Source organism: Cheilinus undulatus, linkage group 20 (assembly GCF_018320785.1).
Source record: "Cheilinus undulatus linkage group 20, ASM1832078v1, whole genome shotgun sequence".
Lineage (NCBI taxonomy): Eukaryota > Metazoa > Chordata > Actinopteri > Labriformes > Labridae > Cheilinus > Cheilinus undulatus.
In genome coordinates, this window is record NC_054884.1 from 41,018,553 (window position 1) to 41,034,363 (window position 15,811).

The 15,811-nt window shown below is 40.2% G+C and overlaps 1 protein-coding gene across 1 annotated transcript in view; it reads left to right on the top strand.

The window, feature by feature from the left end:
• Window positions 1-14,622, top strand: part of a1cf (apobec1 complementation factor) — a 28,105-nt gene extending 13,483 nt beyond the window's left edge. The window contains exons 8-13 of the mRNA XM_041816548.1: window positions 2,615-2,752; window positions 3,326-3,470; window positions 4,654-4,898; window positions 5,677-5,813; window positions 8,550-8,704; window positions 11,178-14,622. Of these exons, the coding sequence (XP_041672482.1) occupies window positions 2,615-2,752; window positions 3,326-3,470; window positions 4,654-4,898; window positions 5,677-5,813; window positions 8,550-8,704; window positions 11,178-11,332 (975 nt within the window). The 3' untranslated portion in view covers window positions 11,333-14,622. The remainder of the gene's footprint in view (window positions 1-2,614; window positions 2,753-3,325; window positions 3,471-4,653; window positions 4,899-5,676; window positions 5,814-8,549; window positions 8,705-11,177) is intronic.
• Window positions 14,623-15,811: the final 1,189 nt, after the last annotated feature.

Here is a 15,811-nt window from a genome sequence, read left to right on the forward strand (position 1 = left end):
CTTTTGGAAGGAGGTCGCAGCATTATCAAAAATTTAAATGTAATTTATTAAGCGTATTTATTGTAATAGAATTTAATAAAAAAAAATCAAATTAAATTTTATTTATTAGCTTCAATTACCGTACTGAAAATGTAACGAACTGTGACTTCAAAACCAAAATATGTGCCGAACCAAAATTTATCTATGATGTTACACCCCTAATATTATACACATGCACATAGTGGAAGAGTATATATATGTATATATATAAATATGAATATATGCTCATATGTACATATATATATATATATATATATATATATATATATATATATATATATATATACTGTATATAGCACTGTATATATATATATATATACATATATGTACTGTATATAGCACTGTATATATATATATATATATATATACAGTGCTTAACAAATTTATTAGACCACGACCCAAAGTCAGGTTTCTGCCACAGCTGCCCTAAATTAACAGCATTGGTAATTACCAAAATCATTTGATGTTTCTGCAATGGTTAATACACCAATATGTAGAAGCTCTTTAACCCAAATGATATTTTTAATGCTAAAATACAATTATTATTGTTATCCATGAATTTTCAAATTTACAAATTTACAAAAAACTGAAAAAATAGTAAAGCACATTATTTCTGATTAATGTGTCAGATTATAGTTATTTACTGTCATTCCAGAAGAGAAAAATGAGTTTTAGTGGTTGAATGTTATGCTTGATTCATTTCTGACTTCTCAGAGAAGCCCAGTGAGCCGGCTCACATTTGGGTGAATTCAGTTTGAAATTCCTCATTCCTGTTCAAAATGGTAAAACGTGGAGAGCTGACTGAAAATGAAAGAGTCCGCATTAAAGCACTTCATGATGCTGGATGGTCTCTGAGACAGAGATGACAGGTGGGCTAATACATTTGTTTAGCACTGTATATATATATATATATATATATATATATATATATATATATAAATGATATACATATATATTTACATATATATAAATAAATATGAATATATACTCATCTATACATATATATAAATACATATATATGTATATGTGTTTGTGTGTGTATATATATATATATATATATATATATATGAAATCTGAGACATTTATGAAATGCAAAAAAACTAAACATATATGTATTAATGCATCTTTTTTAAATTTTAGCAATAAAGTCAGAATTCTAATTTCTTTTTTCCAATGGTCCTTATTGTCTTCCAAATGTTCAAAAATTAATTTTGCATTTCCTTTTTTTCCACCTTCATGATTTTTCTAATACCACAAAATGTTTCTGTGTGTTCTGATTTTTGTGTTTCATAAAAAAATTGTTTTTTTTTGTTTTTGTTTTTTTTTTTAAGAAATGCGCACAGACCTTTTGTTGAATATATTTGGACTTCTTGAATCATTTCTGTGTTCGATATTTTTTTGGTTTTTTCACTTTTTGTTGTTTTTGCAGAAAGGGTTTTTTTATTTTCACTTCTTTCCGCTTGTCAAGAAATTCCAAATAAACAGAAGATGTTGGATTTCTCTGTTCTTATAAGCATTTCTCAGTTCTTTGCCTGTCACCAAATATTTCTTTAACAGAGATATAAAAGCAGCTGAGAGCGTCAGACTGACTGGTAGTGGCTTAGTGGTGGCATTGTCATTGTAATGTTATTTACAAATTATTTATCATCATTTATTTTAAAGCCATACAGAGGAGGAATTGTTTCCTGATCTCTGGAAAGTTTGGCATTATAAAAAATGCAACATACTTCCAGCTGTTTTCACAGACAGCAGAATAATCTTTATTTATGCCATGCTGTTACTAACCTCAGCATTAGCTGCTTGGACAGTTTGAATGTCTAGGAGTGTTTTTCCCCAAATATCTGCAGAATGGCCTCAGTGTCTCTGCACACCAGTACATATGTGCAATCATAGACCAACAACAACATAAGAGGAGCATTAACGCTCTGCATTCTGACTTATTTACACAGTTTTAGAGCTCACATTTTATTGTGGAGCTGTAACAAAGAATCACATGGTTTGGCTGCACAGAGACAGACATGTTTATGCAGCACCACCAACAATAACAGACAAATAGCAGATAAATGGTGATCTCTAAGACCAATGTGTGACTCTTCTCCTGCGTTATCGTTGATAAGAGCTGCAGAGAGAGCTGACTTTAATCAGGGATCATGGAGCAGGTGGAAAGTCCATCTGTCTTCCAGCTCTGTCACTTTCTCTCTGTTATTAAGAAAAACAGAGTCACGAGTCTGCTGTAGTTTTTGTCTTTTGGTGTGCGTTTGAGAGTGAAGGTTGTCTTTGGCAGGGTGAGGGTGCTTTCCATCTAATCTTGGAGCTCAGAAATTCTGAACCCTGAACTTGGAATTCTAATGCTGTAAGTTGGAGATAGCCCCAGTACCCCCAGTTACATCCTCTTTATGGCACCAGTTTCTAACCAGTACACCCAAGAAGTCTTCTGAGGGGGATCACGACAAACAGAGCAACAGCTTGGTGTGCAAATCAAAGCAGACGGACAGACACGCTGCTAATTACAGCAGTGAGATACAGTATGACAGGAAGTGTTTTATCATGTTTTCTCTCCCCTCCCTCCCTCCAGGTGGTGGACGGCTCACCTATCGAGGTGACTTTAGCCAAGCCGGTGGACAAAGACAGCTACGTCAGATACACCAGAGGGACGGGGGGGCGGGGAGGGTCTCTGCTGCAGACCGACTACGCTGCCTACACTCTAGGACAGGTAGGCTCCTTAATGCACTTCGACCATTTCCCCTGGTTCAGGCGAGTCCTGCAGGAGGAGGGAGAGTCCGTTTACATGGAGAGACTTCCTGATTGAATCAGTTATGATGGAATATTCAAGAACATCACGTTAACAAACATGGACAGTCAATCAGGACACATCAGAGGACAAATGGGACCATCTAGTGGGCTGTTTACATCATTACACTGCAATGAGGTAGAGGAGGGATTTCTGCAGTTCTCTATTCTCTCACTGCCACTTCTTTAGGTACACCTAAACTACTCATTAACATGAATATCTAATCAGCCAATCACATGGCAGAAACCAACGCATGTAGACTTGGTGGAGACGACGTGCTGAAGTTCAGAGTGAGCAGGTGATTTATTGAGCGTGTCATGGATGATGTTGGCAGATTTTATTGTCACTTATAGGATGAAAAGAGGAGACGTCAGCTGACGCAGGCCTGTTGGTTCTGACTCCACTAACGTCTTTAGGGTTACACATCCCCGATATTTACGGCTGATATGCCAGTCAATGCTGTTTTTCCTGACTCTCTATTACCTGTTCCTCCAGGTGTATGACCCCTCAGCAGCGTATCTGGGTGCGCCTGTGTTCTACGCCCCCCAGGCCTACGCTGCTCTACCAGGTCAGTTTCGCTTCCCTACCGCCAAAGCTCATGTTGGAGGTCGAGGTTTTATCAGGACGCCGTCTGTCAGAGGTAAGGGGATGCAGACTTTATCTGACTTCCAATCAAAAACAGTAGAAAATAACGGTGAATCTTCTTCATTGGCTGAATGAAAACTGAGGTGAGGAGAGCTCAGATTCACACCAGAACGTCTGCTTGTGACCTTAATGCCTCAACGGTGTTTATAACTGCGAGGCAGAGGGAGGACAGAGGTGTGTCAGGATGGGCCAGGGCTCTTTTTGACCTGGTTCCTACAAAATGTATTCAATTCAAACCAATCAGCCAATTTAGGCTGATATTTACACTAAATATAGGCCAACTTTAACAGCAAATTTAAGCCAATGTTTACAGCCACTAAAGGTATAGATATACAGTGACTATAGGTCAATTTCTGCTGCCATAATAAAGTAATAATTGCACCATATATATCTTTTACTACCGCAGAAAAATATCAGTAGTCTTGGCTCACCTGTGTTCTTTCACACGCCAACATTTAAGTTTCACAGACATCAGGGTTCACGTCCTACCTCAGTTTTGGAGGACACAGATCACTGACACTTTGGTTGAACTGAAGTTGTTTGTTTTTAATGAATCAGAGAAAGACAAGAAGAACCACTGATTAAAGCCAGTCTGACACTGGCTTCCTTTATGGACTTTTTAAGCTGATAGTTGATATGTTGGTGTGCACGTCTGAGCTCCTCTCACATGTTCTGTTGTAAACTGTTTCCTTCTTTAGAAATGTCTAGCTAAATGCCATCATCTGATTAAAACCTTCACTGTTTGCTGTAAAAGACATTTCATATTATTATAGAAATGAATCATGCTCTGCTTTAAGCTCCTATAAAATCCAGGGGAACTTTTACGAATGAAGTTCTCTCAAATGAAAATGAAAATATTTAAATTGTTTTAGTGAAACTCCCAATCAGATATAAAGAACTGAATCAAAAGTGAAACTTTTGAAAAATGACGAGCTAAATCTGGTCTGAGTGGCGTAAAGATGAAGAACTGGGCAGTAAATTAAGAGTTAAATCTGACCTGTGCAGTAAATCAGGAGTTAAATCTGGTCTGAGTTATGTACAGATGCAGACCTGTGCAGTCCTTGTTAACGGTCACTCTTCCTGCTCACTGATTGGTTAATTGTCTGATTTTCTGATTCTTCTTCCCGGTTGATTTCCGGTGATTTGATTGATTTCACTGCCTTTTCGGTCTCCTGTAGAAATTTACATGACTGTACCTGTAGGGGCTGCCGGGGTGCGGGGGCTGGGTGGGCGGGGATACCTGGCCTACGCTTCCGGGGTCGGAGCGGTGGGTCGAGGCGGGAGCAGTGGCGCCTCCTACGGCCTTAAGGTGGACAAGCAGGCAGAGGAGAAGCTGTACGACCTGCTGCCAGGAATGGAGCTGACCCCGATGAATCCCGCCGCCATGAGCCTCAAGGCTGCCGCCATCAAACCTGCGCCACAGGTAACAAAAACGACACGCACATCTGTTTCTTCTAGTGTTCAGAGTGTTTGGTAAACCATCTTGGGGGTTGTTACTGCTACAACTGCTCTGGAGGGGAACTACAGGAGAAGAAAACACAGCAGCAGCATTTTTTCAAGAACAACTCAGTCACCCTCCAAGAATCCAAAGATGTGCTAGAAACACAGACATTAGGAGGGTAAACCAGGGCCTCCAAGAATGCAACATGTCAAAAACAAACAAGCAAAGTAGGGTTTGTTTGCAGCCCCTGATGAAAATCTCTATATTGTAACAATAAGATCTCTCCCTCTGAATCTGCCTCATCTCTTTTTGCATCTCTCACTGTTCAATGTCTCCATCTTCCTCCACTGTTCTTCCCCATCTCCATCTACTTCCTTCCTGCATCTCTGTCTTCTCCCTTTCTACATCTGTCTTCTCCATTTCTGCATTGTACTTTGCTTTTCTCTTCCATATCTTGTTTTCTCTTAACCCTGTCTGCATTTGCTTCCTCTCCCTTCTCTCTCCCATTCAGTCCTCTCCCCTCTTTTCTGCATGTCTTTCTTCTCCCATCTGCATCGCCCTCTCCTCGTTTAGTCAATCTTTCTTTATCTGTCACAACCTAACACCAAATCTGTTTAGATTTCTTTGGTTTCTATTTTGTATAGAATATTATAATCAGAAACACTGAACCAAAGACACAGGAGTCTAAATACAGGTGTGTTTATCTCTTCAGGTTCAAACTAAAAGGTCTGTTTTTTTTCTGTCCATTTCCATCCTTTAGGTTCTGGAGGAGCTGTGTCAGAAGAATAACTGGGGTCAGCCCCTTTATCAGCTCCACTCTGCCATCGGCCCTGACCAGAGACAGCTCTTCCTCTATAAGATTACCATCCCGGCTCTGGCCACACAGTACCCCAACGTGTAAGAAAACCAATGATTCTAACACAACCACTGATTTAACACGGCCACAGGTTTCAGAGTACTGGACAGCCAAAGGAGGAGTCTGGGTCAAGACACAGCTACTAATCATAGAAGCAAGGGCTGGCCAAGAAATGTCATGATTTTTACCTTTGACCTTTGTAGTGGTCAGGGAGGTCTCCACGAGTCACAAGAGTTGAAAACATGACTCGAAACAGCTCTTTACTGTCACACTGCACGTTTAATGTTTGCAGGGTTGCATAAGCACACGTATGTGAAGGAAAAAGCAAAAGAAATGGTTTGAGAGTCCCAACTTACCAACAAAAGCAAAGTATTGGTTCCGGGAGCAACTCCAGTCTGACCGCAAAGTGTACAGGTTACGTCCTCACAACGCTGTGCGTCACCTTAGTAACCAAAAGCATTTAAAGAAACAGTACACCGAAAGGTGATCATTACACTTTCACCCCAAAGTCTAATTAGTTCAACTCAGAATCTTCATGAACACTGTACCAAGTTTGGAGAAAATCTGTTTGAAGTGGGGGTATTATGCCTTTTTTCAAGGCTTTACACCGTCTCTCTGATACCCACGTAGTAGCATTACATGGTTTACAGTTTAAAAAAACTCCTCATGTTTCTCACATGGCGTCCTGAAAAACCCTTATTTTAACCTCCGTCTGACACCTCCCGCTCCACGGACCTGCTTTCCTCCAATTGGCCGATTTTCCAGAGGCTGGCCGGCAGCAGGACTCAATGTTTTGTGCCCGCCCCTCCAATGTGGCTAATGTTATTTTTGCTAGTAGTTGAAAACTTTGAATGAACCGCTCTCACTGAGTAAAATATGGCGAATTTTGATATCCGTCCGTACGTGTTAGACCCGGAGTCTGACCCTGATAGTTTGGAGAGGGGGGGGAAGAAAAGCAGCAGCAGTGAAGGATAGAGCAGGACAGATCTGTTTGGTGAGTGTTTAATTACTGTGTTTCAATGGCTAAATGGCTAAGAGGCCTTGTGGGGGTGGTCTGTTCTGCTTTGCCGGCAGCATGGACAAACCATGAACCAGTCAGGAGATGATATTGGGATGACCTCATCAGTGTGGTCCCCGTTCACTCCATCGAAATCTCGTCTCTCGACCGTTTTCATCAGTTTTCACGCCAATTCCAAGATTTCTGCCACATACGTTTATCTCACGGTTTAAAGATTTGCATACATGGAGTATGGACACCAATAATTGTGATGTTATATTTATGTTTTAAAAATCGGAAAAGTATAATACCCCCCCTTAAATTAAAAAAAAAAAAAAAAAAAAACACCTGAAAAGAAAAGGGGAAGTGAGGCACAGGGACAGTGACCTTTGACCTGACCTTGGGGTCAGGGTGAACATGCGCCTGAAAGAAATGTTTTAAAACATTCCTGGGATACAACGTTAACACAGGCCTGCCACGAGACTGGACCCTGATAAACCAGAGGATGGACCCTGATAAACCAGAGGATGGACCCTGATAAACCAGAGGATGGACCCTGATAAACCCAGAGACTGGACCCTGATAAACCCAGAGACTGGACCCTGATAAACCCAGACACTGGACCCTGATAAATCCAGAGACTGGACCCTGATAAACCCAGAGAATGGACCCTGATAAACCAGAGTATGGACCCTGATAAACCAGATAATGGACCCTGATAAACCCAGAGACTGGACCCTGATAAACCCAGAGAATGGACCCTGATAAACCAGAGGATGGACCCTGATAAACCCAGAGACTGGACCCTGATAAACCAGAGGATGGACCCTGATAACCCCAGAGACTGGACCCTGATAAACCCAGAGACTGGACCCTGATAAACCCAGAGAATGGACCCTGATAAACCCAGAGAATGGACCCTGACAAACCCAGAGACTGGACCCTGATAAACCCAGAGACTGGACCCTGATAAACCCAGAGAATGGACCCTGATAAACCAGAGGATGGACCCTGATAAACCCAGAGACTAGACCCTGATATACCCAGAGACTGGACCCTGATAAACCAGAGGATGGACCCTGATAAACCCAGAGACTAGACCCTGATATACCCAGAGACTGGACCCTGATAAACCAGAGGATGGACCCTGATAAACCCAGAGACTGGACCCTGATAAACCAGAGGATGGACCCTGATAAACCCAGAGAATGGACCCTGATAAACTAGAGAACACATTTATTTACACTGGAGGTTTATTTTTTGAAAGAAAAGAAAAAAAAAAAAAACCCAGAGAGTTGACTATTCATTTTTAAAAACTACACATGGTTGTTTACATTGTTTTATCTAGCCAGGATTTATTTTATATTTATATATTTACATATGTTTATATTAATGTATTCATATATGTTTATTTATTTATATATTTATATACCTATATGTTTTCATATTAACTCATTTATAGATTTGGATATTTATAGATTTATTAATTTTTATATGTATTTCTGTATTTAGCGTGTCTCTCCTCTGTTTCTATTGTTTTTTTAGTCTCAGAATTTCTTCTGTAATTGACTCGACATCATTGTAAATTAGGATCCAAACCCTCAATGATTTCTCAAGTTAAAGTAAAGGTTCATTGATTGATTGATTGATTTAAATGTTCATATATATCTATATATCTATATATATCTATATATATATTTATATATTTTTATGTCTACATATTTTCAGCAGAAGTAGGTAGAGTTTTGAGGTTCTGTTTCTTTGGTCTCGTCCTCTGCAGCCATCCCTTCACCCCCGCTAAACTGTGTGCAGCTGTTGATGAAGCCAAAGTCCACGCCGCCGAGCACACTCTGCAGACGCTTGGCCTGCAGGCAGAGGGCGCCGCAGAGGCCGGCTGTGCTACTGCTGCCACTGTGGCCTCAGTAGCCTTCCCAGGTATGTGAAGGTCCGTACCCAAAGCCGACTAACTCTTCACTCTACAACTCTACTACTAACAACCCCCCTCCCCCACACACTCAGTATGTGGCTTCCTGGTGGTTTTTCTCCTGTTGAACTGAAGCGTAACCCCAAAACAGAGAAACAAGCCACATCATGACCTGTGTGAGTAGTTACAGTCTTATTTGAGCCAAACTCAACTAGCACATCATAAATCAGTAGGGCTGTCAAGATTAATTGATAATGAAGATCTTAAATTAGTGCACTAATTTTTTAAATCACAATTAATCACAGGCTTTATTGCCCCTTAGTTATCATGTGTCAGCAACTCCCTGCAGTTACAGCAATGTAAAATAAGCCCACTACTGCATCTTAATGTCTCATTTCAGTTTTAAAACCCACTGACAGCTCAGAGGACGAGTCAGAGCCATCTGAACCTTTTTCATAGTCTCATATTTCATTTTCAATCAGAACAAGTTCCTCTTTCCATGGCTTAGTCCCTGTTGATCTACCTCTAAAAGCAGCTCTGTATCCAAACAGGAAGTCACTTACGCTTGATTTAAATGCAAAATAGTGGAATTTTTAAAATTCAGTAGAAAGGGTGCGATCAATCAAAATTAACAACAGAAAATATGAGATTAATCACAATAAAAATTTTAATCTTTTGACAGCCCTAATTACAAGTGGGAAAATTTGTCTTAAAGTGGGAAAAAAGTTGTGAAAATGGATTAAAGAGGCAAAAGTGGCAAATACATTAACATACAAAGAGACAGAAAATGGCAAAAGTGGCTATAAAAACAGGTTAAATATGGCAGAAATTGAATTAAAAGTGGGAAAAATTGACCGAAGCTGGTTTAAAGTGGACAAAAACATGTGAAAATGGGTCAAGGAGGAAAAAAGTGGTGATCCATATAAAAAGTGGCAGACAATTGGTTAGGGTTAGGGTTAGGGTTAGTGCTGAATATTACAGAAAATACAAAAAAAAATCACAAAAATTGTGTTACAAGTTGTGAAACAGTGTTAAGAAAAGGCAAACACAAATGTTAAAATTGGAAGAAAAGGAATTGAAAATGGCATAAAATGAGCCAAAAATGGGTTAAAGTGCCAAATTTTTCAAAAAGGTTTTATAAAAATGGCCAAAAAATGTTAAAAGTGTCAGAAAACCAGTTACAAATGTTAATCTTTTGACAGCCTTATAAATAAGTCTTTCTGATGTGGTAATTTAACCCCGACTCTGTGACAGCATGTTAAATACTCATACACCTACGCCACATGCTACAGTTAGCAACCAACTGGCTGTAGACACCATAGATATGTATGCATAGATACTGCTAGAGTTCCCTGGAGAGAATGCGTCACGCAGACGCCATCTTAAAGAGGTGCAGCTGCAGCTGATCAATGACAGCAGGAGGTCTGTCCACGATTAAAAGTCTCAGAACTCACTGAGAAATAGATTGACATTTGAACTGAACTGAATTTTAGACATTTTTGCAGATGTATGAAAAATAAAAACTGAAATATCTCACTGACGTCAGTATTCAGACCCTTTACTCTGTACTTAGTTGAATCTCCTCTGGCAGTGATTTCATTCTTGAGTCTTTTTGAATATGACCCAACAAGCTCTACTGAGGACATCTCTGTACTTAAAAACATCCCCACAGCATGATGCTGCCCCCACCATGCTTCACTGTTGGGATGGTGTTGGGCAGGTGAAGTGGTGCCTGGTTTCCTGCAGATTATATCTGAGGTCAAACAGTTCAATCTTGGTTTTATATGACCAGAGGATCTTGTTTCTCACAGTCTGTCTTTCATGGTTTTCTTTACTCCAAATCGAACGTTGTCCCATCTCCTGGATCTCTGGAGCTCAGTCAGAGTGACCATCAGGATCTTGTTCTCCTCTCTCACTAAGGCCTTTTTCTCTCCAAATGGCAACCAGCTGTAGAAGAGTCCTGGTTGGTCAGAGAAAGACTGGGGAAATGGAGGAACCTGAGCTAAATCTATGGTATTGTTTGAAAGGCTCTGAATGTTGATGTTAATGTGATATTTATGTTTTTTTTTTATTTTTGATATTTGATATTTTCTAAAATGGTGTTTTCACTTTTACTTGTCGTGATGGAGTACTGAGTGTAGACAACTCAGAATAAAAATGCATTTTTATTTCGACTGCATTATCAGGCTGAAACAGAAAATAATAATAATAAACAAAGGGGTTGTGAGCTTTGTGAGAGAGCGGTCTATCGATGGTAGAGGCTAGCAGACTCGTAGTTCTTATCAGTGTGGCTCCTTGACGTCTCACTCTTGGTTGCTTCAGTGGGCTGGTTGTCATCAAACTGATGTGTCCAATGAGAGGGAGAGAACAGAACCACCTGGGTTTCATCACACACATCACAGAGCTGACCTTGGTGATGTCACATGGACCAGCTGGTCGTACAGTCGCTCCTCGTGTTTTTGAGCTCTCCTCGTCTCTCCTCAGGTTACACTTTGGCAGGCCCAGCGTCGTCTGCGGTCGCCTCCCAGCTGAAGCAGGCCGTGTCTCTGGGTCAAGACCTGACTGCCTACACCACCTATGATGGATACCCCGCCTTCGCTGTGGCCGCACGCCACTCTGACGGGTACGGCGTTTTCTAGGGCAGCTGAAAAAAAAACTGAACATCGGCACATTCACACTAAACTGCCTGTTTTCACTGAGATCATGTTAGAAGTGTTTCCTGATTGGTTAGATCGAGCATTAATCACTGAGCCTGGATGATGGCGCTCTGGAACAGGAACAGTTTAGTCTGAACTGCCTTCATGCTGCTGGCCATGGATGTCTAAGGCTGGCTACACACTAGACCCTTTACAGCAGCCCCTCTATAGCTGAAGAGAACTCTACACTTCAATCCATCACAGAGTCTGCCTGAGTCAGAGCCTTCCTGATCTGGAATCAGAACATTCCAGATCCATCTGCCTCTGACAGAATTCCCAGGGCTGGAAAATGACCTGATGTGACGAGTTCAGGCGTGTCTGGATGTTCATCAGACAGAGCCGTTGTGTTCTAAACTCATGTGATTGGAGGACTGTCATCATTTTAACCCTCCTTCAAACAGAAACAGATTAAGACCACTAAAAGCATTCATTTGGAACACAGCTTCTTTAACTTTAGTCTCACAACCCTGACTTCAATCTCAGAATCCTGACATTAATCCCAAAATCCTGACTTTAGTCTCACAATCCTGACTTTTACCTCAGAGTTCTGATTTTAATCTCCAAATTTGGACTTTAATCTCAGAATTCTCACCTCAACCTCAGTACCCTCCCTCTTGTTCCTCTTGTTTTTATGAGAACTTTTAAAGGTTGGTGTCTAGAATATTTCTCTAGTGGCCCTGATGCTTGTCCGTCCTCTCCTCCGTGGTCTTAGATGTGTTTCTCTCCAGTGAAGAGTGTTAATGGTCGGTGTGTAGCCAGCTTTATAGACAGTTAACGATTTTGATCTCATCACAAATAGAAACTTTCTAAGAAGCTGCTGGAAAATGTCCGGACTCGTCAGGTGTCCTGACACAAAATCGTCACTTGTATCTCTGTGATTGTTTTTTATCTGAACTTCTGTGATAAATCATTGATCGATAAAGGAACAGCCCGTGATTGGCTGAATATGTGAATGAATGCTTCAAATCTATTTTACAGCCTTTTCAGGTTGTTTGCATGTTTCTAGTTGTTTACTATATTCATGAAGTCAATCATCTTCTTCTGGTAGAGGACCTTTTCTAATCTGAAGCCCATTTCACACCATAAATACTCAAGGAGACACCACAGTTCACACCACAGCATCTGCAGACGATGATGGGTTCCCATGGCAACACCTCTCTCATAGCTGTGTTGCTGCTGCAGCAAATGAATGAGAACAGTGATAATAAGATACTCTGTCTGACTGCAGCTCCTATTTTGTCACAAAACTTTGAAAGAAACAAGAGGATCCAGACATCAGAGTCTGTGGATGTTTCATCAGAATAAACCCAGAGAAGATCTAAGACAGGATCTACACAGACATGAAGATGCAGACGATCTGGTCAGTTTCAAAATAAAGTACAATTCCCCCGTACCGGGCTCTCTCTGCTCTCTGTTATTGTGATGCAGGCTGTGTAGCATGAATGCAGCGCTGCAGACATCTGTAGGTCTCCCTGAGCTGTAACTCTTTGGTGTGAACTGTGTTCAGATATCTGAATTTTTTGTAGCTGTACAGATGCACATTTTAGTTTTACACTGTGATGTTATTTTAACCGTTTTTCCTGTCAGCCTCCAAAGCTCTGGAGAATAACAAAGACGTGGAAAATGTGGAGTTTTTCTGGATGTTTAGGTTTTTTAAACTGTTCTTCCTTTCTCTCTAATATATGAGACTGATGCTTTAATGAAGTTTTCAGTTAGTTCTGTCTTTTTAAAGCCGGGTGTATTTGATGTTAAAGGCTGGGTCAGCACTGGTGGAGAAACCAGCAGAGAAAGAGGTATACTGCCATGATCTCATGTGCTAGTGTGTGCACAGGTAGATGTGCAGGTAAATCCATCATTTTGTGATTATTTTAAAGCCCTGAAGCAGCAGCAGATAGCAGATCTTTGCTCTTTAGTTCTCTTTCAGAAGGAGAAACACATTTCAGTGGATGTTAAAGAGTTAGGGATGTCTCCACTGTTTTTTAAATTGAGTGAGATCAGCTGATACCAATTCTCTCCAGTGTTATGCTGCAGCTGTGATTTTTAGTGATTTAAACAGTGGCGCTGAGCCAATGAGAGCCCAGCCAGTGGGGGCTGAACCAATGGTAGCCCAGACAATGGAGTCCAGCCAGTGCTGGAGGTCACAAACATCCCATAGTTTCACAAAATTTTGAGCTCTAAGATGATCAGTGTTGGGTAGCGTTACTTTTGAAACTAACTCGTTAGATTACTGCGTTACATACTGAGAAAAGTAATGTGTCACGTTGTTGCGTTACCTATTTCTAAAACTAAAGCGTTAGAGTACTTTTGCGTCACTAAATATTAAAATCCTTTAGCCACTCGTTCCACTTGGCGGATGTAAAAATGACAGAAAATGACTACACATCTGCATTTGAATATGCAGACTGTAATGCCAAAGTACAGTGTAATTTACAGCCATAATCTGTATGTCTGAAGCCTGAGAGCACTGCTAATGGACAGGAAAACCTTTACAGCTCTTTAACATGCTCACAATTTGACAACAAGCTGAGCAGAGGCAGACAGAATCACTCCAATGCTGTGCGTAATAACTGCGCGTAATTGGAACAGCTGATTCAATTAAAGCAAACAGAGCTTTTAAACTTCTGTTTCACCAGGATGCTGTTTTTGTCCCTTTCATTCAAAAATCCGTCGTAATGGGGATAATTCCACTGTGGCCTGCTGTCCTCTTTGACATCTCACTGGCTCAACAAGCTAACAATGCGCGCATAATGGCACAGAATGTTTACCTTCCGCTGGTATGTGCCAACATGACTACAGGAAGAGAGAAGGACGAATGGAGCAGATGCTTCAAGGAGCTTCATTTTTTCTTTCTCCCTTTTTGAAGCCACGGAAGAGAGCAGAAATTTGGGATTTTTCTTTCAGTAACGGATTACTTTTGTGAAAATGTAACTAATAACAGGATTACTTGAATTATAAAACTAACACGTTACGTAGCTCGTTACTTGTTACTCCAAAAAAGTAATCTGAGTACTCTACAGATTGCTTTGTAATGCGTTACCCCAACACTGAAGATGAGAAACCTGTTAGCCAGGATGCTAGCTCCTATGTTACTTATCCAACACACAAACAGTCCTTAACAAATGTATTAGCCCACCTGTCATCTCTGTCTCAGAGACCATCCAGCATCATGAAGTGCTTTAATGCGGACTCTTTCATTTTCAGTCAGCTCTCCACGTTTTACCATTTTGAACAGGAATGAGGAATTTCAAACTGAATTCACCCAAATGTGAGCCGGCTCACTGGGCTTCTCTGAGAAGTCAGAAATGAATCAAGCATAACATTCAACGACTAAAACTCATTTTTCTGTTCAGGAATGACAGTAAATAACTATAATCTGACACATTAATCAGAAATATTAATGTGCTTTACTATTTTTCAGTTTTTTTGTAAATTTGTAAATTTGAAAATTCATGGATAACAATAATAATTGTATTTTAGCATTAAAAATTTCATTTAGGTTAAAGAGCTTCTACATATTGGTGTATTAACCATTGCAGAAACATCAAGATGATTTTGGTAATTACCAATGCTGTTAATTTAGGGCAGCTGTGGCAGAAACCTGACTGTGGTTAGGGTTAGGGTGGTCTAAAACATTTGTTAAGCACTGTACATGGATATCATCAATAGATCACAACTGAGGAGAGTCCATTCTCTGGGTTTATCAGGGTCCAGTCTCTGGTTTATCAGGGTCCATTCTCTGGTTTATCAGGGTCCATTCTCTGGGATTATCAGGGTCCAATTTCTGGGTTTATCAGGGGCCAAGAGAGTTCTGTTTGTGGGCCAGACTACAGCTGATTGGTTGTGATTTAAAGCATCAATTCTGATGTATTGATCACATATTCTTGATGAAAATTGACCAGTACTGATTGATTCTTGATCAATCGATGCATCCCTAACAAAAATCCATTGAAAGTAAAATTCCAGTCTAGGGTTTACCATCTTCATCACATCTAGGGAAACAAATCGACTACATTCTTTGTCTCTTTATTGTCTCTTTTTATTGCTCTTTATTTAACTCACATTTTCTACATTATTAAAACATGTTAAGGCAACTAAATTTCTTAAATCAAAGCAACTTTTATACTTCAGTTAGATATCATCATTAATTTACAGCAACAACACAATTTTTTAACACTCTAAATTCACAATGGACCTTTAAATTAGAAAAACACTGCATTATTTATTAGCAGCGCCTCCTAGTGGCCTCATCTGCAGAAAAGGATCCAGTGGGACTGGATTTAGATGGTTTTGTAGTTTCTTTGAGTGTTTCTGGAGCGTTCTAGTCAATGCTGACATCCTGAGCTGTGAACACGCCGAAGCAGAGACAGTATTAAAGTGTGAGAAGCACTTAGAAGTTATTTTTATACCACAGAGATATTCTGA